The 22,785-nt window shown below is 46.5% G+C and overlaps 1 protein-coding gene across 7 annotated transcripts in view; it reads left to right on the top strand.

Annotated features, from left to right (window-relative positions):
* LOC118641444 (protein CLEC16A) overlaps positions 1 to 22,785 on the top strand; it is a 164,926-nt gene that overhangs the window by 79,967 nt on the left and 62,174 nt on the right. For all 7 annotated transcript variants that reach the window (XM_036278690.1, XM_036278691.1, XM_036278692.1 and 4 more), the window contains 5 exons: positions 8,896 to 9,018; positions 12,388 to 12,497; positions 13,210 to 13,254; positions 16,238 to 16,288; positions 18,266 to 18,394. In XM_036278690.1, coding sequence (XP_036134583.1) covers positions 8,896 to 9,018; positions 12,388 to 12,497; positions 13,210 to 13,254; positions 16,238 to 16,288; positions 18,266 to 18,394 — 458 coding nt within the window. The remainder of the gene's footprint in view (positions 1 to 8,895; positions 9,019 to 12,387; positions 12,498 to 13,209; positions 13,255 to 16,237; positions 16,289 to 18,265; positions 18,395 to 22,785) is intronic.

The raw sequence follows: 22,785 nt of genomic DNA, 5'->3' as shown, positions 1-22,785 counted from the left end.
CTCATCTCAGAAAGATCAAGGGCGTTGCTTGGGTTTTCTCTGTGCTGAGGCCTAGAAACTTTCCAGACAGTGAGCTGAAGCATGGGCCCACTGTTTGTTTCTTCTCTCTAGGATTACTCTCCTGTGCTTCCTGTTGTCCCATCCAGTGACTCATAACCATTGTTTTATATATTTTGCCTAGCTTTGTAGTTGCTTGAATCAGGAGAGTAAATCCAATCCATCTTGGCTAGAAGCCATGCATTAAAAAAAAAGTTTTATTGAGGTATAGTTGATATACAATAACTGCACATATTTAAAGTGCACAGTTTGATAAGTTTTTGCATATGTCTACGCCCATGAAACCACCACAATCAAGACAGTGTACATACCCATCACCCCAAATGTTTCCTCCTGCCCCTTTATCACCCTTCTCGCCCTCTCCTCAAGCAACACTGAACTGTCACTGTAGATTAGTTTGCATTTTCTAGAATTTTATATAAATAAAATTATATAATATGTAGTCTTTTTGTATGGCTTATTTTTTTTATTTTATTTTTTTTATCCTCACCCGAGGACATTTTCCCATTTTTTTGTTCAGGTAGAGTGGGAGGGAGAGAGAGGAACAGAGAGAGAGAGAGAAACATCGATGTGAAAGGAACACATCCAGTGGCTGCCACCCGCACGACCGACCAGGGCCGGGGACAAACTGCAACCGAGGTAGGCACCCTTAGCGGGAACCGAACCCGGGTCTCTCAGGACCGCAGGTCGACTCTCTAACCACTGAGCCAAACCGGCCAGGGCTGTATGGCTTCTTTTAATCTTCATAATTATTTTGGGACTGAACCATATTGTTGTGTGTATTGGTAGTCATTTCTTCTTGTTGAATAGTATTCCACTATATGAATGTACCACAGTTGTTTATCCATTCATCTGTTAATGAACATATGGATTGTTTTCAGTTTTTAACCATTACAAGTAAAGCTACTATGAACTTTTATGTACAAGTGTCCTGTGGGCATATATTTCCCTCTCTTTTGGGTTAATACCAACGAAAGAGATGGGCAAATTATATGATAGGTGTATGTTTGTTTGTTCTTAAGAAATTGCCAAACTGTTTTCTAAAGTGGCTAATTTACGATCTGTTTTTAATTTCCATGAAGTTGCCATGGCACTTTTTTATACCATTTTCCTCTTCATGTTTTCTCTCCCACTCGGTCTGCCAGGCCTCTGAAGGTCTCTCCCAAAAGACTATGTCTAGCCCCTTGCAGCATCCAGCTTAATACCTGTACCAGTCAGCACTCAGACAAAGTTGGCCGATTGAGTGTCTCTCAGCTGTGCAGCTGCTCCCTTAGACTGCTGTCTTCTTCACAGACCATGCTCAGGATCCCAGCAGGGAAGGCACTGTCTAGAGGGGAAGTTACCAGGCTCCAGAGGGCCAAGGGGCACATGGGTGAACTCGTCTTGTGGATGGCTGGCTTTCCCTATGGGCTTTCTTCCTGGAGCCCCGCCCTATGCTAGGGAATTGAGAAGTTGCGGTTTGCACACACACGCTGCAATGCTTCTTTGTTCAGTGCTATGGCCCGGAGAGATCACCCTGCTAGGTCCTACCTGGGGAATCTATCTTTTTTTCTTGAGGATTTCTTCTTAGAACAGTGGGACTATATATTGGAGGACATTTAATTCCTTTTTTTGTTTTCTGCTAACACTATTTATTTATTCACTCACCCTTCTAAGAAATATTTTTGAAGCCCTTATTAGATGCCAGGCCCTGTGATTAGTACTGAGAACAAACACAGTAATAAACCAAACAAATATTTTTATTGAGTGTGAATGCTTGGAGGGAGCCTGGTAAGAGTCAGGGAGAGGAAGGCAGCGTGACAGGTGAGCAGAAACACATCATGGAAAGTAAGGAACTTAGATCATACTCTGATTCAGCTGGAAGCTCTGAAGGTTGTTCAAGGAAAGCGTTGTGTCATCTATGTGGCTTACATGGGTCTGTTTTCTCTGAAATCTTTGGTTCCAAAAGACCTATAATCAGGTAGATCGTGATGAATTTATTTATGTAGTTATTCAACGAACACATGTGGGCCCCAGCTGCATGCCAGGTAGTGCACTCAGCATGGAGGCTACAAACTCCAGGCTACCTGAAACCCTTGCCCAAGAAAGCATTGGTCTGGTTCAAAAGATTTATAAGCAGACTGCGGCACAATGGAGACTGATGGACCAGGTCTGTGAGAGTAAGGGAAGACTCCCCAAGGATGCCTGGGCTGAAGGTTCAGGGGGCTGGGGACTGAGTGGCCAAAAGGTTGAAAGGGTAACTGGCAGAGGGCAGAACAAAAGGGGGCATAAGAGCCTGTGATGAGCCCAGCCTGAGTGGCTCAGTGGTTGAGCATGAACCCGTGCACCAAGAGGTTGCTGGTTCGATTTCAGGGCACATGCACAGGTTGTGGACCCAATCCCTAGTGGGGGGCATGCAGGTGGCAGCCAATTGATGTTCTCTCTCATCTCTCTCCCCACCTCTCTCCCTAAAATCAATAAAGAAAAAAAATTGAAAAAATGTTTCTATCTCTCTCACACTCTCCCTTCCTCTCTCTCTAAAATCAATAAAGAAAAAAAATTAAAAAGAAAAAGAGCCTGTGATGACCCGTCATCAGACAGGTGAGCAACATGCCCATGGTGGGCAGGTGCTCTGAGAGAGAACAGGCTGGAGCCAGTCTGTAGGGAATGGGGTAGGGTGGCAGCAGCTGTGAACTGCATACTACCAGCTGGGTGGGGCTGCTGAAGGATGGTTCCGCCAGGAACTGATCTGATCCTCTCTGCATCCCTCAGAATGGGTTCATGTAGTTCAGCCAGAAGATAGGTGGGATGGAGATGTGGGTAGATGTGGGCAATGTTGAGGGGGTGAAAGTGAAAGGCTTTCTCATCATTTGACAGATAGCTACTGAACACTTACTACATGCTAGGCACCATTGTGAGCACTAGAACAAGTTTGATGAGTCTTGTTCAAGTGAACAAGAAGATAAATTGTGATTGTGGAGTGATAAAGAGTAAACAAGTAGTGGTGGTGCAGAGGTTACTAGCCTGGGTGGTCAGGGAAAGCTGCTAAGAGGAAGGAACATTCGATCTGAGGACCGAAGAGTGAAAAGGAGTCAGCTCTGCAAAGATCTGGGGCAAGAGTGTTCTAACAGCATGTGCAAAGGTCCTGAGGTGGGAAAGAGCTTACAGTTTTGAGGATCAGAAAGCAGGCCACCGCAAGGCTGACCAGGGAGCTGGGACCAGATTGTAAAGGGCCTTGAAGGCTGTGAAAAGGAATTTAGATTTTATTCTGAGCTCAGTGGGAAACCCCTAAAGGATTTTTAATTAGAATAATGGCATGATGGAAATTTTTGAAAGAACCCTTTGTCTCTGGATGGAAAGTAGATTAATTGGGATGGGGGAGTGAGCTGCAAGAGGGAAAGCCAGGCAGCTTGTTAGGAAGCTGTTGCATGGGCTAATGTGCATTGACTCAGCATGTTGGCTGTAGAGATGGGGAAAAGTGGAAGGTTTCATGAGATATTTTGGAGCTAGAGCCAGATAAGCTGATGGATTGGATGCAGGGGTTGTATGAAAGGGACATTTGAGCAACTACGTGTGGCCGTTTACTAACATGGGAAGACAAAGAGAGGAGCAGGACTCGAGGAGGAGTTCTTGATTTGGATGGGAGGGGTCACCAAGGAAGAAAGAAGCCTGGCTGATGCCCAGATCCCTAAATCCTGCCACTGTGTGGCTGGTGGTGCCATTTCTGGAACCAGCAAGCCAGGGCATGAAACAGTTTGGAGAGGAAGCTGGAGAGTTCAAGTCTGGTATCCTGAGGTCCAGGTGTCTGGGGGATCCCCAGGGAAAATTGCCTAGTAGGGGAGTTACCACCTGGTTGTGCTCTAGTTTTAGCCTATGAGCACAGGGTCTGCATTTGGTGGGGGTAGATTTGTTGGTGGGGGTGGGGTGGTCATTTGGTTGGATTTTGGGTTAGGCAGCAGACATTTAGCCGCACTTAACTTTCAGCCTCCCTTTTCCAGATCCATACCATCCAAGCAGGCCCCCTTAATGAAATGGTCTCTTTCTGATAGATTTTTCATCATAAGACAATTTTAACATAAAAGCAACGTTAATAAAAACCAAATGTTAGCTCAGGCCTTCCAGTAAATCATAATAGATTAGATGCTGTACCGAAATGAATATCCCACAGTGGAAAGGGTTGACCGGTTGGAGGAAGGCGCTCGTTGTGATTCAGTTGAGCCACATAATGAATTCTGGTTCATATCTGTAATAGCAAATGCAGCCTCCTCTCTTTTGTCAGGTCTGCAGAGCCCTGGCCTGAGGAGGGGGGTGAGGTTTGCAGCTTTTGTATTCTTAAAGGTTCCCCCACTTTATCCTCCACCCTTCTACTCTTGCCCCTCTATTTATTATTGTTTACCCAAGAGGAATTGGGCTTATTTTGTTTTGCCGAGAAGTTACTGGAACATAGATGAGAGGTATGGGAAAGGTTGAAAGGTAATAGGATAAAGGGAGGCTTTCGCCATGCAGAGAGCTGGCAAAACAACATTTTGGATCTCGACTGATACATAATTAGAACTGGAAGTACATTGGAAATTGGCCCAACATCTGGTTAGCTTTCGAAATAGTTGGTCTATAGTTTTCCAAAGCTGGCAATGCTTGCGTGACTATGGTCAAAATTGTTTTGACCATTATTTATTTACCTAGCATTATTGTGGTCTCCTTATCCAGGTTTGATTGCCTACTTCTTCTTATGTAACTTTGGTCTGAGTCTTTTCCACCCTTTGCTGGGGGCTACTGCTAAGGAGGAAGAATACAGAAATCAGAACTTAAGAGGAAGAAGCTTAGTAACTGGTAACTGACATCTTGAGTTACGCCCTTCCCTTCTTTTTGGATTCTTTGGATTAGTTAGTTGGGAGTTCCACCCCCACCCCGCCCCACCCCAATTCTCGAGTGGAAGCAATAGAAAGGAGAGACCTGTTTGACTCATTCTGCAGAGCAGAATCTGACCCAGGCAGGAAGGGAGCAAGGGAGCATGTGTTCTGCTGGAAGTCTGAACTTGCCAGTGTTTTCCCGGGCCATGGAAAGTGCATCTGGGTTTCTTTGGAATTTGTCTGTCACCTGGCACTTAAGGGTTGAAGCAAATAGGACAGTATATTCTCCACTGTTTATTTCAGTCAAAGGGAAATGGCTAGCAAGGAAATGCAATCAAAATTACAACAAAGCCCTGGCTGGTTTGGCTCAACGGTTAGAACGTTGGCCTGTGGACCAGAGAGACCCAGGTTCGGTTCCCGCTAAGGGCACGTACCTCCATTGCAGTTTGTCCCCAACCCCAGTTGGGGTTGTGTGGGTGGCAGCCAGTTGATGTATCTCTCTCACATCTATGTTTCTCTCCCTCTCTTTCTTCCTCCTTCTCTATCTGAAGATAAATGCAAAAATGTCCTCAGGTGAGGATTTAAAAAAAAAATTTTGAAACAAAACCTGCCTTTCAGTGACTGAACACCAGTGTGTGTGTGTGTGTGTGTGCATGTGCATATGCACATGTGTGTCCTCCCGTGCACACATATGCTGTTTTCCCTTCCATATGCATATCCTTGTCATGTGTGTCATTGACTTTGTTCATTCACAACTGTCAACCGTCATTTTGTTTGGACCCAGAAAAATGTCTGGAGCTTTTGAATTGCTGCATAGGCTTTGAAAGACAGTTACTAGGGTGGGATAATTCAGAGTAACAGAGGGGTTTTAGAGGCCATGGTGGAGAAAGAAAGAGACAGGGGAAAGAAATGAGCCACCTGGCCCAGGAGGAACTCGGGGGTGTTCAGAGGACATCTTTCTTGCCATATGATGTATGGAATCAATCCTGCTCTCTGTTTCCCCGTGGCTGGTGATAAACTCCACCTCACACAGAATGTGTTACAATACCAAGTCTGTTCAGAGGGAAGTGTTAGAAGCATAGAGATCACCTTGAGTAGCTGGAGGAATGGAGACCCTTCAAAGTTAGCCAGAGCACAACCAGATCATGTCCCTGCCCCTAGCTGCCCTGCAGAATCCTAGCATCCAATCCTTGCCTGTCCCTCTCCATGTCTACCTCATCACTTCCTCCCAAAGCTTCATCCCCCCTTCCCCAAGCTCTGTCACAGTCCCGCATTCCCTGTAGGCCTGGCAAGTTCTGGCCATCCATGTCCAGCTCAAGGCAAATTCTCTCTCATTCTTTAAAATCCAACCTGAGCAGCTCATCTGAGCCAACCGTCAAATAACAGAGCATGCCTTCTTTGGACCTTCTAAAACAGCTTGATTTTAGCTTTTGTTAGCTTATTTTTCTTTTTGTCCTTTTGTTCTTTCATTCTTTCTTTCCTCTTGTGAAACAAACGATACAGAAATACATTAAGGCATGCTCAAAGTAAAAGTTCCCATCAGTGCATGTTAACGACAGGCTGTAGTTATTGGACCATGACTGCGTACTTCTCATAGGATGCTAACAACAGCCCTGGGACAGTGTTACTGTAATTGTCCCACTGCACAGGTAAGGAGACTGAGGGTTGACAAGGTTAAGTATGAGAACAAAATTCCTTCTGCAGCCAGCTCTCTCCACCTCCACCTGACAAGAGTGTGGAAGGGAGACTGAGCCCTGGGGTACCATGAGGCCTTGGAGGTGGTGGCTATTGTCAGCACAGAGGGAAGGCCCCTTGCATACTGCTTGCTGTGGATGGCTCACCATGCAGGTAGTACCACCCCTCCCATCTGTACCTGTCCACCTTTATAATCTCATCCTGGTTCTAACTGTGCCTCTAACTTCCTCTGTGACCTTGGGGATGTGATGTAACATCTCTGGTCCTTAATTTCTTCAATGAAGGAAGAAGTTACACTGGAGTCTGGCCGTGTGAAATTCTAGAAGTTTTTCAGTCTCCCAGGTACCCTTGTCCCCTTCACAGAGAACAGGGCTGCCCATTGAGGAAGATCAGAATGACACTGGGGTGTTTCTCTTCCTGTCGAGAGAAGATTTTGCCACAGGTTTTTTTTTATCATTTTTGACAAGTTCTAAGAGATTAGGGTTAATAATAGAAAAGAGACAAAATGGAGCTTACCGTAGAAACTCAAGCCCTGGTCCAAGTCTGTCTCTCTCCCTGGTTCTGCCGACCACCACCACAACCCCAAGGGAGCCAGCAGCTAGGCTTCTTTGAAGCGGGATGATAAATGGTTGGATCATAAAGTTGGGTGATGCACTGGGCAGGCTGAAGAGCTATTTTTTTCCCAGAACCACTGACTGACAGTTCCCAAAAGAGCCAGAAATGAAAAGATAGAGAGATGTTAAGACAGTGTTGACATCTGAAAAAAAAACAAATGCCAAAAAGATTTAGTTGACATTTTTACCATTTAATAAACCAGAATGCTTCAGAGTTAGATATTTCACATTAAAATGGGATATAGAATCCACGAATTAAATTTTCATTGCAATCAAATTTTTTCACGGAAGCCATGGTGGTGGGGCGTGAGAGAGAGAACTACCCAACTCGAGTCCTCCAGCCGTCCCTCACCCGTGTCATCTCCTTGGCGTGACTTAGCCTCTGGTTCGGAGCTGGAAGGAATTCAATAAAACAAGATATATTGTTATGGTTTCTTACGTCAAGGGGGGGGGGGGGTTACTTAGAATCCAGACAATCAGCTCTTCAATGCTATCCTCCACTATTTTGTCAAGGTTCTAAATGAAGCGTCATCTAGTACTCAAGGGGCCGTATTTCAAGAGTTCCCAGAAGTGCCACCTTCCCCCCTTTTGTAGAATAACAGGAAAAGACGTGCTTCGAGCACAAACAATCTGTTCAGCTCTCCAGGCTTGGATCAGGAGAAGTGTTTGTTTCTGCAAGCATATTTTTCCAGAGCTTTGTAAGATGAGAGGACGAGGATTTGGAACGCCTCTCGTCCCACATCTGGCCTGTTGAAGTAGCCCTAACAGGTCTTCCTGTCACCCCAGCTTTCAGGTCTGCTTTAGGAAAAATGTCACTCTGTTCACAGTTAGACTGCCTACCCCCATACCCCACTTCTCTAGTCTTGTCTTCTGTCTTTTTAAGCTGTTAGTTTGCACTGGAGGAAACATGATTCTTTTGCCTCTGAGAGATAGAGCCGCTCCGTGAATTTCATGGTGTTTGTACCTTTCTGTCATAATGTTTAGCCTAGTCTCTTTCTGCGTTGTCTCCCCCTGGCCCAGCTCAGTGTCTGCTGCTGCCTGTGTGTGTGGAGGGGTAGGCCCAGCTCTTTGAGTGTGGTGTTGAGAGCTTGAGGTGTGATTGTTGGGTATGACTGTTATTTCCTTTCTGTCTGGTCTCTTTTTCTCTAGGTCTGTGTCCCCCTCATTGTGGCTTGTGTCTCATACAGGAGTGGCACACGGACCCGGCACGAAATGTGCAAAAGTTATTCCTTTTTCCATTCCGTTTCCATACCCTCTGATGTTGTCCAGAAGCATGTCACCATGTGGGGCTAGTGTGTTTTCAACAACTTTTAAGTACCTGCCAAGCGCCCTGTTTAACACAGAGTAGGCCTCAGGCCACAAGTAGCCAGTCAGCAGTTTTTGGCTAAACATAAAAACATTTTCTTTTACTTTTTTTTCCTTTTGGTTATAGTTACTGTCAATATTGCAGCAGTGCTGATTTTCTGTCTGCATATAATGATAGAAAATCTATGTTTTAATATATTTACCTAAGTTCCACTTACAGACAACTCTAAGGTAAGTTATAGTACAGATGGCGCCCAGTCGTAGCAGAAATCACGAGGATGTCCTATGGATGGCCAAGGTTGGGGAAGCTCTGCTCTGTGGGGCCTTTCAGGATGCAGAAGGCTCTCAGTAAGATGGCTTCGCTTACTTACGTCTTGTCCCTTTCTCCGATCCAGGCATGGATCCTGAAAAACTAGAGCGAATCCAGCTCCCAGTGCCCAGTGCAGCTGAGAAGACCATCTACAACCATCCACTGGCTGAAAGACTCATCAGGATCATGAACAGCGCTGCCCAGCCAGGTACCTGGGGCGTGTTGGCTGTTCACAGGGGTGGTGGAGTTAGAGAGACCAGGCTTCCACACCTGGCACCAGGAGCCCTGGGCTCTAGACTTGGCCCTTCTGGTGATCTAGGCAGATCTCAGCCACTCACACCCATACCTTGGGCCACCCATACCCTCCTGTCCTGCCCAGTCTTCATCTCTGGGTCTCCTCTTTTTCTTTCCCACCATGGTGTTTGTGCCAGACCCTGTCTTTCTTCTCCTGTCATACCCAACCCTCCTTTTGCCAGTTTTGCTAATGTCTGCAGCCCTCATCTTGGGGTATCTAAAGGGTTTGAGCTTGAACTAGGCTGAGTGTAAGTGAGTGGGAAGGAAGATTTGGGTTGGATGCTTTTGATAATATAAGATATGCCCAGAATTTGGCCTTATCAGCCTAGATTTGGATTTTAGCCAACACCAATCTACTGCCACAGTAAGGGCTAGAAATAGCAGGTAGAATGATATAGCACAGTGCCTCTCAGCTGGGGACAGCCTTGTCTCCCAAGAGACATTTGGCAGTGTGCGGAGATAATTTTGGTTGTCTCAACTTGGGAAGGTGGTGCAACTAGCATGTAGTTGTAGAGGCCAGGAATGCTTCAAAACATTCCACTTCCCAGGACAGCCCCGCAGGGAAGGATTATTTGACCCAAGATGTCAACAGTGCTCAGGTCAGGAAAACCTGATTACAAGGCAGGTTCTCTGCAAAGGCAGGGAGAGAGGCTGTCAAGTTGGAGTGTGCACAGGAAGGGGCCCGACTGAGTTGTGACCCAAGTGAGAGAATTCCTTAAGCTAAGCCATCAGAGCAGTCCAAGCAGCGGGCCCAGGTCAGGCTCAGGAAAACCGTGGGGGCGCGGGTGTGATCACAGACAAGGACTTCAGAGATAAAGGGGAGTGGCTCCAAGTAGTGGCCAGAAGCACAGGGGATTGCCAGGGCGTGAGTGCAGGGTCTTGGAGAGCCAAATCTGTGGCCTCAGGGGTGTCAGCAGGGGATCAGGAAACACAAAAAATGTTTATTGAGCTCCTCCTGCATGCCAGCCACTGTGTGGGAGTGATGGGGACACGGGAAGTGCAGGACAGGAGCCACAGCTCGGGGTCTGTGAAGTCCTAGTAGTCTGGGACTCCTTGTGGAGATGGAATCTGGAGCTCAGAGGTGGGTCAGGGCCAGAACTAATACTGTGAGGCTTATAGACATGTGGATGGTTTTTAAAGCCAGTAGAGAAGAGAGGCATGTGTAGGACTGAGCCCTGGGCTACAACAGATATCTGGAGGTGCCGAGAAGTCCAATCAGGAAGGCAGAGCATGTCTCTGAGGACAGTGTCCAAGAGGGCAGTTGGCAGGAGCTGTATGAACAGACAGGGCCCCGTGGTGGAGGAAGGTAGACTGTAGCCTGGATGTTGGGAGAGGAACCTCCAAGGTGGGGAGGGACAGTGAGCCCCTTCAGGACTGGTGTATAGAACAGTCTGGATTTCTGAAGAGATTGGGGCAGCTGAAAGGGATAGGCTGGAAGCTGCATTGATGACTAAGGAGCTTGTAGCTGCCTCTGTTTCTGTCATGAGACTAGCCCAGTGGGGGAAAGTTAGCTTCTTGGCAGGAGCTTGCAAAGAGAGAAGGGTCTTGGTGGGAAATCACATTCCATTCCCTGGAGGCAGCAGAAGGGGTGTTTCTGACCTGGCCAACAGTGTGGCTCAGTGGAGGCGCAGGCAGGAGTGAGACTGGGCTCCAGAGAAATTACTGAACTCAGAGGAGGGCGGGTGGGTGGTGGGTGCCGCTGGGACAGGGCAGCAGCACAGAAGTGAGGTTAGTTCTGGGCTGGTAGGGGCTGCGGCAGGGAGAATGACAGAGCTGGGACTAACCAGCCTCTTTCCACATGGCCCCTGGGCGTGTGTCATGCTTAGGAAGATCTGTTTCTGCTTGCATTTAGCCTGTTCATTTTTGAGCAAACATTTTCCTCTTCTCATCTGTTTCCCACCTGATACATGAGGCATCAAAGGATGGGCAGGGAGGTATACGGTGGTATATCTGCATTGAGTTTTTCCCAGTGGCCTCCCGGTCCCTGCTCTTTCTAAGACCTCAGGGATGTGTCCTGGAAACTTTTCCCTCTCCTGGCCCCTCTTCCATATTGAGACTCTCCCCATAAAGGAGCTTAAAAACCCAGCGAGGAGTTTGCATAAGAGCTGTTTGCCCTTTAGTCAGCTAGTCACAGGTGTGTCTAAGAACAATGCCAGCTGTGGGTTTTTACATTCAGAGCACTTAGAGTCCACCACTGCCCAGGATGAGACTTTGGACAAGTCACTTCACTCTTCTAAGCCTCGGTGTTTAGAGCACCCATTGTAATGGGTTTTTATAGAGACTTCTTGAGGGAGCAAAGTGCTCAGCCTGGGCCTGGCTGACAGTAGGATAGCCAGCCGATTCACTCAGAACTTGGTTACAGTTGGTAGAAAATCCAACTCAAACTGGCTGAAACAGTACAAACAGAAATAAACAAAACTGTTAGCTTATGTAACTTCAAGTGTGTTGGGCATTGGCTTTAGGCACAGCTGGATCCAGGGGCTCAGACAGTGTTTTCAAGACTGTTTGGACTCTGCAACTTCTGTGTTGGCCATCCCTTTCTCTACTGGGGCCTCAGACTTGCTTGAGGAGAAAGACATTTTGGGTAATCTGGTAAGAAGGGAGGCTTGGAGCTTAATTTGCAGAACATTTTACAAAAGATTGAAAACACTGGTGAGAATGGGGAGGTAGCCACTTGGATTATAATGCTTGTGCCACTCAGGGCCCTACCACTGTTCCTATCCTCTCTGCAGCCCAGTGGTTCCAGCAAGTTGTGGAATTGAGCCTTCCTAGCTCTGATTGACTCCCTTGCCCACTCCAGTGCAATCACTATGACCAGGGGAATAGAACACCCTGACCAGCCAGGACGCTGTGCCTACCCCTAGGATGGGGGAAGGGACACCAGTTCCACCCAGATCACATGTCCAGTAGTGGAACTGGGTGGTTCTCCAAAAGAAATTGATGATGCTTGTTTCAGGAGAGACAGGAATGTTGAACAAGCAAAGCAAGTACAGACGGCCGCTTTCTAAACCTTCAGTAATAATTAGGTGCCTTCTTTTTCCTGCATTCTCTCTCCTGATGAAGAGACTAAAGGGGGGAGTATTAGGTCGAGGCAGTTTTACTGGGACATCTAATTATAATTGATTGGTGATAGGGTTGGCAAGGGTTGTTCCTACTGGATGTCAGAGGCCTTGAGCAGTCAGCTGATCAGCTGACCTGTTAACCTCAAAACTGGAAGGCAAGAAGCTGTGATTAAGGGCATGTAGCCCTGAGTGTACGAGGTTGACCCCAGTGTGCTCTGCAGATGGGAAGATCCGGCTGACGACACTGGAGCTGAGCTGCCTGCTCCTAAAGCAGCAAGTTGTAACCAGCACCGGTTGCATCATAAAGGACGTGCACCTGGCCTGTCTGGAGGTGAGAGCCCTGCCCACTCCCATTGCCTGTGAGCCATTGCCACCCGGGAGAGTGAGAGGGAGCCCTGGTCTGTGGGGTCCACAGCACCAGCAAGAAGAAGCTGGGCCCAATAGCTCCGATGCCCCACTGCACCCTGCTTGTTCCCACAGAACTTGCTTCCTGGGATTGGCTTGACGTGAATTTCAGTCATTTCTGTTACGATTATTGGGCTCTTATTTCTCTCCAGGATTTAGAAATTCTTCTTTTTTTATTACAAAAGTTTTATACATATAAGACAAGTACACACATTTATTTATTGTTTAACATATTATTTTCCCCCTTAATTTCCATGTTTATTTTAGAAAATATAGTAGTCAAATGTAACAATTATAGCTGACACTTTGGTGTGTGTCTTTATAGATACATACATTCACACAGATTTTTAAAAATAAAAACAGAGTCATCATGAGCATTTTTTATAACCCATTTCCCCACTCAGTTGTATATTAACAGCTTTCCATGTCTCGTTGAATCTCTATTCTCTGTTCATTTCGTATTTTTTTGAGCTCGCTCTCCTTCTCTTTCTTACTTTCTCATTGAAAACCACTTATAGATTAAGGATATTAGCCTAGTTTCTGTCCTATATACAGTCAGATTTTAGAGTCAGTAATTTACACAATTCATTTGCCTCCATGAGACCTGCCTCCCTCACATCTTCCCTCTCTTTTAACAGGGCGCCAGGGAAGAAAGCGTTCACCTAGTACGGCACTTTTATAAGGTAAATGGGCAGAGCACAGGGGACGGCAGTGTGATATGCGGTGTATAAACAGTCTGCCCCTGTACACGCAGAGGTTACCTGTCTTCAGTTATTTCTCTACCTGTGACTCCTGAGTAAAAATGTTCAATTTCATAATCTCCAGGGCAGTGGTCTTTCACGTTTTCTGCCCATGTTCTCTTATCAGTGCAACGTTTGAAGACTTGGCCCTAGTATGTGACAGTTTGTTCATCAGTTCGATAGGAATTTATTTATGGATGAATTCATATATAAATTATGAATCATATATATATGTGTGTGTGTGTATATATATTTGCACACATGACAGGAATTTATATATTCATGCATTGTGTGCTTATACATTTAAAATTACTTCTGAATTGCATATTAAGTTATGAATTATATACATGTATACTGGTTACATACATGTACGCTAAGAAACCTCAGACAGGCTTTCAAACATTTATTATTAAGTGAGATTTTGTCATGGACCACCATGACCTTTGCAGTATCTGAAAAATTTGTAGATTTGTTCTTCAGGTTCTAGATGATTAGTTTTAACATACCTCATTGTGATGGTTTTGATGAACTCTTATCTTAAGGCATAGAACATTCTTTGGCAAAGCTCATCATTTGTCAGTGGGTTAATCCATACGTCAAACCGCATAGTAGGTTACTGATGTTTTGGCCTCCCCATTAGATCTCTCCAGATCCAGTTAGTGATGGTTTCTGCCAGTAATTTAACTAATGGAGAGATCCTCATAAGAGCCGGTGTCAACACTGTCATTTTCATGTTCCCCTGTACTTCATTTTTTGTATTCTCTCTAAACTGCTGTGAATTACATACATATATGCAAGGAGTCTTTTTCTCTGCAGGACACTCTTTAAGCTACTGTCCATTGTCAGTGTTCACTGAGATAAAAAACCAGGTCATGTAATCTGGAAATCCACCTTGCCAGGGTCAGATGATCCCCTGCAGCTGCAACACAGTGGACATGCCAGACGAGGGTGGCACCACTGTGCGTCCTCTCTCACTGGGGCGGAAATCTCAGTCTCCCCTTAGACCATTCCAAACCACACATGGCCTCTAAGTGAGGATACGTGTCCTCTTGCAAAGCCCTGAGGAAGGTAGCAACCTCACTGTTGCATTAGTCATCTTTGATCTCCAGTATAACTGTTCTCAGTGTATTTCCCCCTAGAGAGTTTTTGGATTGCAAAAACAGAAAGACACATTAGTAGGCATTATCCCAAAGGGTTTTTCTTTATCCTTAACAAAAGGAGAGCCATACAGTAGGTCTTCAAGTACCGTTTTGTTCAATGTCACTTTGTTATAATGTTGATGGGGAAAAAATGGATTTCCAGCCAGGGACACCTGGAATGGAGTTTGCCTGTTCTCCTCATGTCTGCATAGTTTTTCTTTGGGGACTCCGGTTTCCTCACACACCCCAAAGATGTGCACGTGAGATGAATTGGTGTGTCTACATTGTCCCAGTCTGAGTGAATGTGGGTGTGTGTGAGTGGCCCGGTGACAAGAGGACATTCTGTCCAGAGTGGGGTCCCACATTGGACCCTGAGCTGCCAGGACAAGCTCCAGTTACCTGTGAGCAACCCTGAACAAGAATATGCAGGTTAGGAAAGAATGATCTGTCTGGTTTTTATTAATGTTTCTTAAATGTTTAATATTAGAAGTGTTTGGGGTCTGTATTTAGAAGTGCGGTGATGTTTCTGTGACCAGAAGTATGCTATAGGAACTTAACTCTTGTTTATATCAATTGGCCTATAGTAAAATTGATTTCATTTTATGTCATCTCACTGAAAATCAGTTTCCTAGAACCTGTCAACAATGTTCAGTGAGGACTTGCTCTATTTGAATTGTAGCTTCCTTCCCCCAACCAAGTTTTCTTTCTCTTTTATCCTATAAGGTTTACACCTAATTTGTAATATCTCAGAAGCTTTTGGGGTTTCAGGGCTACTTTTTCTATGGTTATTGCCTGGTACTTACACCACACAAGAATCTTCAGGTTTATCTGTAGATCTGATCACTGGAAAATTATAAAGGACCTATTCCTTTTCCCACCCTGACCGTGTGCGTGGGGGGCGGGGTGAGGAGGAAGAGATTCAGGACTTGTGAGAGAAAGGACAGTTCTAACAGTTATGATGCATTCTGCACAATCTCCCCTCCCCTTCTTAGCTGTGGTCCTGTCCAGTAGTGATCATAATGACCATGAGCGCTAACACTTACCAGCTCTGACCAAGTGGCAGGCTCTGTGCTCAGCATGTTATGTGCATTAACTCATTTCTTCTTCACAAAGACCCACACAGACATGGGCTGTCATCCCAGTCTTGCAGCGAAACAAAGAGAGTCTCCGTGAGGTACAGCTGGGATTTGGCCCCTGGTTTGTGTGTCTTGGAGCCAAGTTTATACTCACCACCCTATTCTGAGAGGGACCTCCTAGACAGACTTCAGGGACACAAGAACTACAAAACCTCAAAGGCAAGGCTCAGAAACGATCAGAACAAGCCTGTACTTTCAGTGTTCAGCATATTTAATTATACTCTTCCTTTCAGAGGTGTGGAGCCTCTTAGTTTTAAAATGGCAAGTTAACCAGGATTCCCATTCCTCAACCATTCCTGACAAATAGAGGATGTTAAACACTTGAAACATTAGCCCTTTTAATATTTTGATGATCTATGGCATTATTTTTCATTTGTGTTTTTTAACTAACTGCATTGACAGAATAAGTCTAACTACATATGCTTAAACAAGGGAGAAAAACATTGAGAGGTGCAATTTGATATCTGGGCTTTCGTTGGAGCATGTGTTCGTGTTCACGTGTGTATTTTCCTTCCTGGTGATTTATGAGAACTCTCTAATGAGAAGCAGATGGCCCCAGAAGCCATGAACTGGCACTCACAATACTTTGTTGTTTATGGGGAATGGATATGCATAATAATCTTCTCTTCCCCTCCCTTCCTTCCCTTTTAGGGAGAAGAAATTTTTTTGGACATGTTTGAAGATGAGTACAGGAGCATGACAGTAAGTGAGGGGCCAGAAGCACCTGTGTGCCTGAAAAGCTTGCCCTGCCCATTCGAGAAAGAGAGAGCCCTAACCTGCGGCTTCCCACCCAAGTGGCAGAGATTGGGAGGGAGGTGAACTGGAAATGGTGATCCTCGCCACTGTGAACATTTCAGATAACATTCCCTCCACCCGAGTTGGGCTGTGTCATAAGATAGGTCAGGAAGATTCACTTTGATATGAATAGTATTTGATTGAGGATTTATTCCATGTCAGATGTGGAACGTCTGTTATACATGTTAAATCTCTCATCCCCATGTCAACCCAGTGGAGTAGCCGCTTCATTAGCCTCCTGACTCTTCTTATTGTAAGGGAATGAGAGTCAGGTTGAGTGAGGTGTCCACATGTGCCCAGCCAGTGAGGGGCAGAGCAGCTCACCTCTCAGTCCTCTGCCCTTCTCTGTATATTATGCCACCACCTTCTTTGCCATTTCACTAGAATATTCTGGAATGATCCTTGAGTTTGCAGTGCCAGCCCAAAGCCTTCCCTTTCTCCAACCAGCAGGCAGAATTGTGGGAAAAGATAGGTTCAGAAGATTGCAGCTTTCTCATTGTCCCTTTGACTTTGCGTCCTGAGCACCTGCCCCTTAGTTGGCACTCAGTAAATAGATGATAAATGATTTTTTCTTGGACGTGGCTCACCAAAGAGTGAAGTGATTTGGGAAGTTTACAATAAGCCTGAGTGTTTAAAGTGTCCAAAATAAAAAGGCAGGCAGCATGTACTAAGTGACTCCTTGGCTCCCTGGCCCATTCAGGTTTCTGGACAGCTAGGCCCTCAACACAGTCTTGCCCAGTTTAGTTAGCTTTATGTTACAGGAGAGACAGAAATGTGGTACGATTGAGGCCCGCATTCTAAAACACACATACACACAAATAAGCTTGTGATGCTTTAAGGAGTAAAATGAATTCTGTAGAAAATTTGCTTTTGTGATATGTCATTTCTTTATGATGCCAGGTATAAATGAAGCATCAATGCCCAACATGTAGAATAAACGGTCAGTACACATGCAGCAGAGTTCCAGAGGGGAGGTGATGTTACAGGTGTCTTAGTAATCAGAGAAGGCCTATGGAGGTGGTGTGAAAGGAGGAGACAGGTCTGTCCCCGTCTGGCCCAGTGGCGTGAACATCTGCCCTTCCTCTGAGCCCAGCATTCCCCTCTGTAATATGGGACAGCACCAGCATCCCTCATCCAGTAGAAGGTGAGCCCTGTGGTACCTGGCACTTAGTAGATGCTCAGTAAGTGGCTTTGTTATATTATCCCAGGTAAGATGCTCAGGGGGCAAGGAAGGAAGGGGCAGTGTAGGTCACGTGGTCGAAATCATAGGAGGTCTAGAGCCAGGTAAGCCTGGGTCTGTGTCTTGGTTCTGCCACCAGCCAGCTGAGGAGGCCCAGATCCATTCCTCGGCTTCTCTGAATCTTTTTTTCTCATTAGCAGGTTGGGAAACATCCCCTCTGAAGTTGTTGGGAGGATTAAACATGATCATCCATGCAGAGCCTGTAGCTCATCACCTGTCCTGTAGTCAGCTCTCCTTAAATGGAAGCTGCTGTCACTGTGACTTCTGTCCTCATAACTGGAAGTACAAAGAGAAGGAGGCGGGCAGCTGTCAGGCACATGCACGTGGGGCAGAACACCCTAAAGGGACCGCTGTGAGGACCAGCCTCCTTCCTGAGGATCCCTCTCCCTGCTGGGTGGAGGAGAGTGAGAATGAGAAAACAAAGCTTTTCATAGCAGGGAGGCCACTTCACAAGAGTGTCTGAGCTGTCACTTCAAATGAAGGGAAAATCCACACTTTAGAAAACGGAAAAGGCACATCTCACACATCTGGCTGCCTCGAGGCTTCACCTCAATCTTCATCCAGGGTTCATGTGTGTATTTACCTGTGTGACCTGCCTGTTCCCTTTTCCTTCCTTGAGGTCTCCTGTGATGTCTCTCTTTTAGATGAAGCCTATGAACGTGGAATATCTCATGATGGACGTCTCCATCCTACTGCCCCCCACAGGCACACCGCTGACAGGCATTGACTTTGTGAAGCGGCTGCCATGTGGTGATGTGGAGAAGACCCGGCGGGTAAGTGAGCACTGGACCCGCCTCTCCTGGGCAGCTGTCTATTAGGACCGCTCACAGAGCAGGGACGAAAGGGTCACTGACCTGGGCAAGAATCTGCCTTCCCCCACAAGTGCAGGTAGTAGGGAGACAGACAACACCTCCCATTCCCTGCCAAAAGGAGTGACTCCCCAAAGCATGCTGCCCTCTGCTGAAGCAGGGATTAAAATCCCATTGCATCTCGCACCAGATGTGGGTTCGGGCAGGTTGCCTTCACTGAGCTTTGGGAGAGGAAGCCAGGGGCTGGGTCTGTGAAGTACAGGGGGAAATGAGCAGAGTCAACGCAGCGCAGGTGAGGCTGACGTGGAATCTTAACCCAGATAACTCAGGACCCCTAGAGATGGTGTGATGTTAAGGTATCTGATTGATCTTGGGGTGAGGCACACGCAAATGAAATGGAGTTCTTACCAACCTGCGGGAGAGGACAGATTAGTTCTCAGAACCCAGCTGGAGTGTGTGCTTTCGTTATCAGCATTTTTTCTGAAACAGTCTCGCAGGGCTGTTCATGGTATTTTATCTCCCTCGTAAGATTACACTTTCTTTCTTAGAAAGCACCATAACCTTTTCCTAGAAAATCATTCCCTGGAGATGTGAATGTTAGTGGATAAATTAGTGGAATTCATTGCACTTAGCTCTCATTATCAGCCTGCATCTTCCACTGAGTTAATCCGAGTATAACCAGAGTAGCTGAGGTGTTCAGCTTTGGGTTATGAGAAGCAGGAGTGCCCTGCTGGATCTGCCTCAGACCAGAGGGTTCTGTGGCCTTCCTCCACCCAGCTGGCAATTTTGCCACAGAGGCCTGGGGGTGGGGGCAGAGGAAGTGGGACCCCTGTGTCTTAAATCAATCCATGTTCCTTGCTGTCTGACTAAACCCACAGGCCTCACCACAAGACACGCCCTGTCCGAGCCAACGACACCTTCCTTCCGTGTGCTCCCAGCCAAGCGTGGCAGGCCCTGCAGCGGGCACACAATTGTGTTTGTGGGTGCCAGTATTTGCACTGGGCATTCTTGGCATTGGCTTCTACAAGAGGACTAGTTCTGACAAGTGTGGGTCGTGTCAACGACTCCATGATACGAGCCCGCTCACCCTTAACCTTGGGTTGGTCTAAGAGGTGCTCCCCAGCAAGGTTACAGTGAAACCCATCTGAATGGGCTATAGTGCCCCAGGCCAGAGAGGACTCCATCCTCAAGGTCCTCCCCATCCTTGAGCCAGAAGGTCCAGAAGGCTGTGAACACAGAGCTGCTGCTCTGAGTTGCATCCTGTCTCCTTTCTGGGTCGTGATCCGTCAGGCTTTGTTAACATTTATATGAGTTCCCATTCTTTTGTTATAAAGTGGATTGTTCATAGCAGTTCTTTATAAATTTCCTCTCATATTCTACAGCTGTCCTAGGAGGTTGTCATTATTATTATTTCCATCTTAACAGAGGAAGAAACTGAGGCACAAAGAGATTTGCTCAAGGTCACCCAGCTAGTAAGTAGCAGCGCCAGGATTCAGCTCAGTAGGGGTGGCCTCCAGAGCCACTCTGACCCACTGCTTCCCATTGCTACTTCATGTTTATTGGCCCTACTCAACGCTGGGCATCAGGGATGTAAAAAGCATAGCCCCAGTCTGTCTTCGAGGAATCAGTCTGGAGGGCGAGGTGGAAGAGGCAGCATCAATCCATGTGGCTGGGGCCGCTAGAAAAGGAACATGGGGCCAGGTCCCTAATCCTGTCTTTGGAGTAGGGCAGGAAGCAGGCACCAGAGGGATGTGGTACATGCCAGCACCTCCAAGGAGGGGACTGTGGCTGGAGCCAGAGTGAGGGAGGCTGCAAGGGAAGTAATGAGTCTAGGGGGCTGGAGGAGCCAGATCTCAGGGGCCTTGGAGTACAGTGAGGGCGTGGATCTTGCTAGTGGACTCCTGCCATCATGCCCTGCTGGCTTAGGGCAGACAGTCCTGATCCACAGGAGAAAATGCGAGAAAGGCAGGGGTGAGGTATATGGCAGAGGAAGGGTTGCTTGGACTTGGAGATTCCTGCTTTTTTCTAAGCCACTCTCTTTATCTGGAAAGCAACATGCGTCTGCCTTGCCAGAGTGTCGTGAGGACTCAGAAGCACTGGAGGCCAGTAGTAGTCCCTGATGGCAGGGATTTGCATCTTCTCGATGCCCCTTACGTCTCACTTAGTTGCAAGTTCCCAGGACTGTGCTGCCCACCTCCCTTGCCCCAGATGGGTTGCACAGTCCAAACTGCTAACTGAAACACAAACAGAGCCCCTTGGAACATCTGGGCTTCCCTGGAGTCTCTTGGTCAGCCTTTGTCTGTCTGACAAGTTTATAAAAGCAACTCTCCTGTCCCAGGGTCCATGGGTTTAGAGTCAGGGAGTGTGGCAGAGTGATATTAAAATAGGGCTGGCTACTTCCAAGCAAAACCATCCATGTAAGAGAAGCTTCCCTTTGTGAATTCAAGAATCAATTTCTTTTTTCAGTTTAAATATTATTGGCATACAATATTATGTTAGTTTCAGGTGTACAATACAGTGAAGTATCAATTTCTGAAGGGGAATTTCCACCACTCACCTCAGTCCTGTTCCTGTCACAAGGTAGCTATTTGGAACCCTCCAGAAGCTTAATTCCTCTCCCCATTTCAGACATCAGAGCACAGCAGTGTGCTTTGAATTGGAGCTTAAGGAAGTGTATGGTTTAGCAAGCAATTGAGGGCTTATGTGGTTTGTTTCAAGTTCTTTGCTTGTATCCAAAGAACATTCCATTTCATCCTTTTGGATTCAAAGGCTTTCTTTCTTTTTTTTTCCTACCAACTAGACTTTTCTAACTCTAGGAGGCTGAGCCTTTCAGAAATCCCACCCTTTATTTTCCTTAGGGACTTGTCAGAGAAGTTCTAACAACCTCACTAGTAAATCATTGCTAACTTGTAAATATTCCTTCAAACATTCATCAAAGAACTGCTGGATTCCTATGCCAGACGCTGTGCCTGGGGGTGCACAAGTGAACAGGGAAAATTTCCCTGCCTTCTGGACCGCACATGAAATCGAGGGAGGTAAATTTTATGAACAAGTAAGCGAAGGACAAGTTTGTTACCGCATCGCAGTACAGGCCCCGAGGAAAGAGGGCTGGCACGACTGTAGCTATAGAGTGACCAGGGAAGCTGCTCTGCCAAGGTTGAGATCTGAGCTGAAACTGAAGAGTGAGAAGGAGCCAGCCATGCAAAGACTTACAGGAGGCACTTTCCATACAGAGGGAACAGTGAGTTCAGATCCCGATGGGACAGAGTACAGCGTGTTCGAGGAGCAGGATAACTGGAGCAGAGTGAGTGAAGGGGCAAGGAGGAGGGGAGGGCACAAGAGAGGAGGGTGGCAGGGCCTTACAGGCCATGGGGAGGATCTGGCATCAAAGTCATGTTTTCCCTCTTGCGTTCTGCAAATTAAACTATTTATTCTTTCATTTGACATCTTTTTTTTTTAGCATTCTCTAGGTGCCAGGCACTGTGCAAGATACAAGAATAGACAGTGAACAAATAAAATTAAAAAGCCCAAAGTAGCAAAAGTGCCACTAAATCATGGCAGCTTTGAAGGGAAATTTGTGTTGAAATGAGGGTCACTAGAACTACTGGGATCTGATAAGAGCATGCAAGCAGAACCTTGGACTTGGGCTGGACCTACCCTCTGCAGGGGCATTTGAGAGAAGCAGTTAGGAAAGAACACAGGCTTCGTGAGTCGGACCGACTGAGGTTCCTTCCCAACTCTGGCTGTGTGACTTTGAGCAAGTTACTTAACCTCCCTGAGCCTCAACTTCCTTCTGTGTCCTGCCTGTCAGCTCTTGCCCGAAGTAGATGAGAGACTGATTGTGAGGAGATGAACCCAGTGAGTGCCTAGCAGGCAGTAAGCACTCAGGAAATGTTGGCTGAACAGTGGTGAAGCATTCTAGCATCTTAGGTAGGGAAGAAATAGAGTCTTTAATAATCTAAATCTACTGAAGTTTAATGCTAGGGAAAAGAGAGCTAGGGAGCGGATTTTTTGGTGAATATCAAAATCTGAATGTAAGTCACTATCTTTATGTAGTAGTCTTGATCTTTATGTAGTAGTCTTGAGAACCATTATGAAATAAATTATTGGCATAAAGTTTTATTTGTCCCTACATTCAGTTTCCCTGTTCTCTTATAAAACCACAAACAGCCCTGGCCAGTATGGCTCAGCGGTAAGAGCATCGCCCGCGGACCAAAGAGTCCTAGGTTCAATTTCAGCCAAGGGCATGTACCTCGGTTGCAGTTTGTCCCCGGCCCTGGTTGGGGTTGTGCAGGTGGCAACCAATCGATGTGTCTGTCTCACATCAATGTTCTCTCTCTCTCTCTCTCTCTCTC

This window comes from Molossus molossus, unplaced genomic scaffold, assembly GCF_014108415.1.
Source record: "Molossus molossus isolate mMolMol1 unplaced genomic scaffold, mMolMol1.p scaffold_m16_p_3, whole genome shotgun sequence".
NCBI classification, from domain to species: Eukaryota; Metazoa; Chordata; class Mammalia; order Chiroptera; family Molossidae; genus Molossus; species Molossus molossus.
Note: the sequence above shows the minus strand (reverse complement) of the source record. Positions and strands in the feature narration are given on the sequence as shown.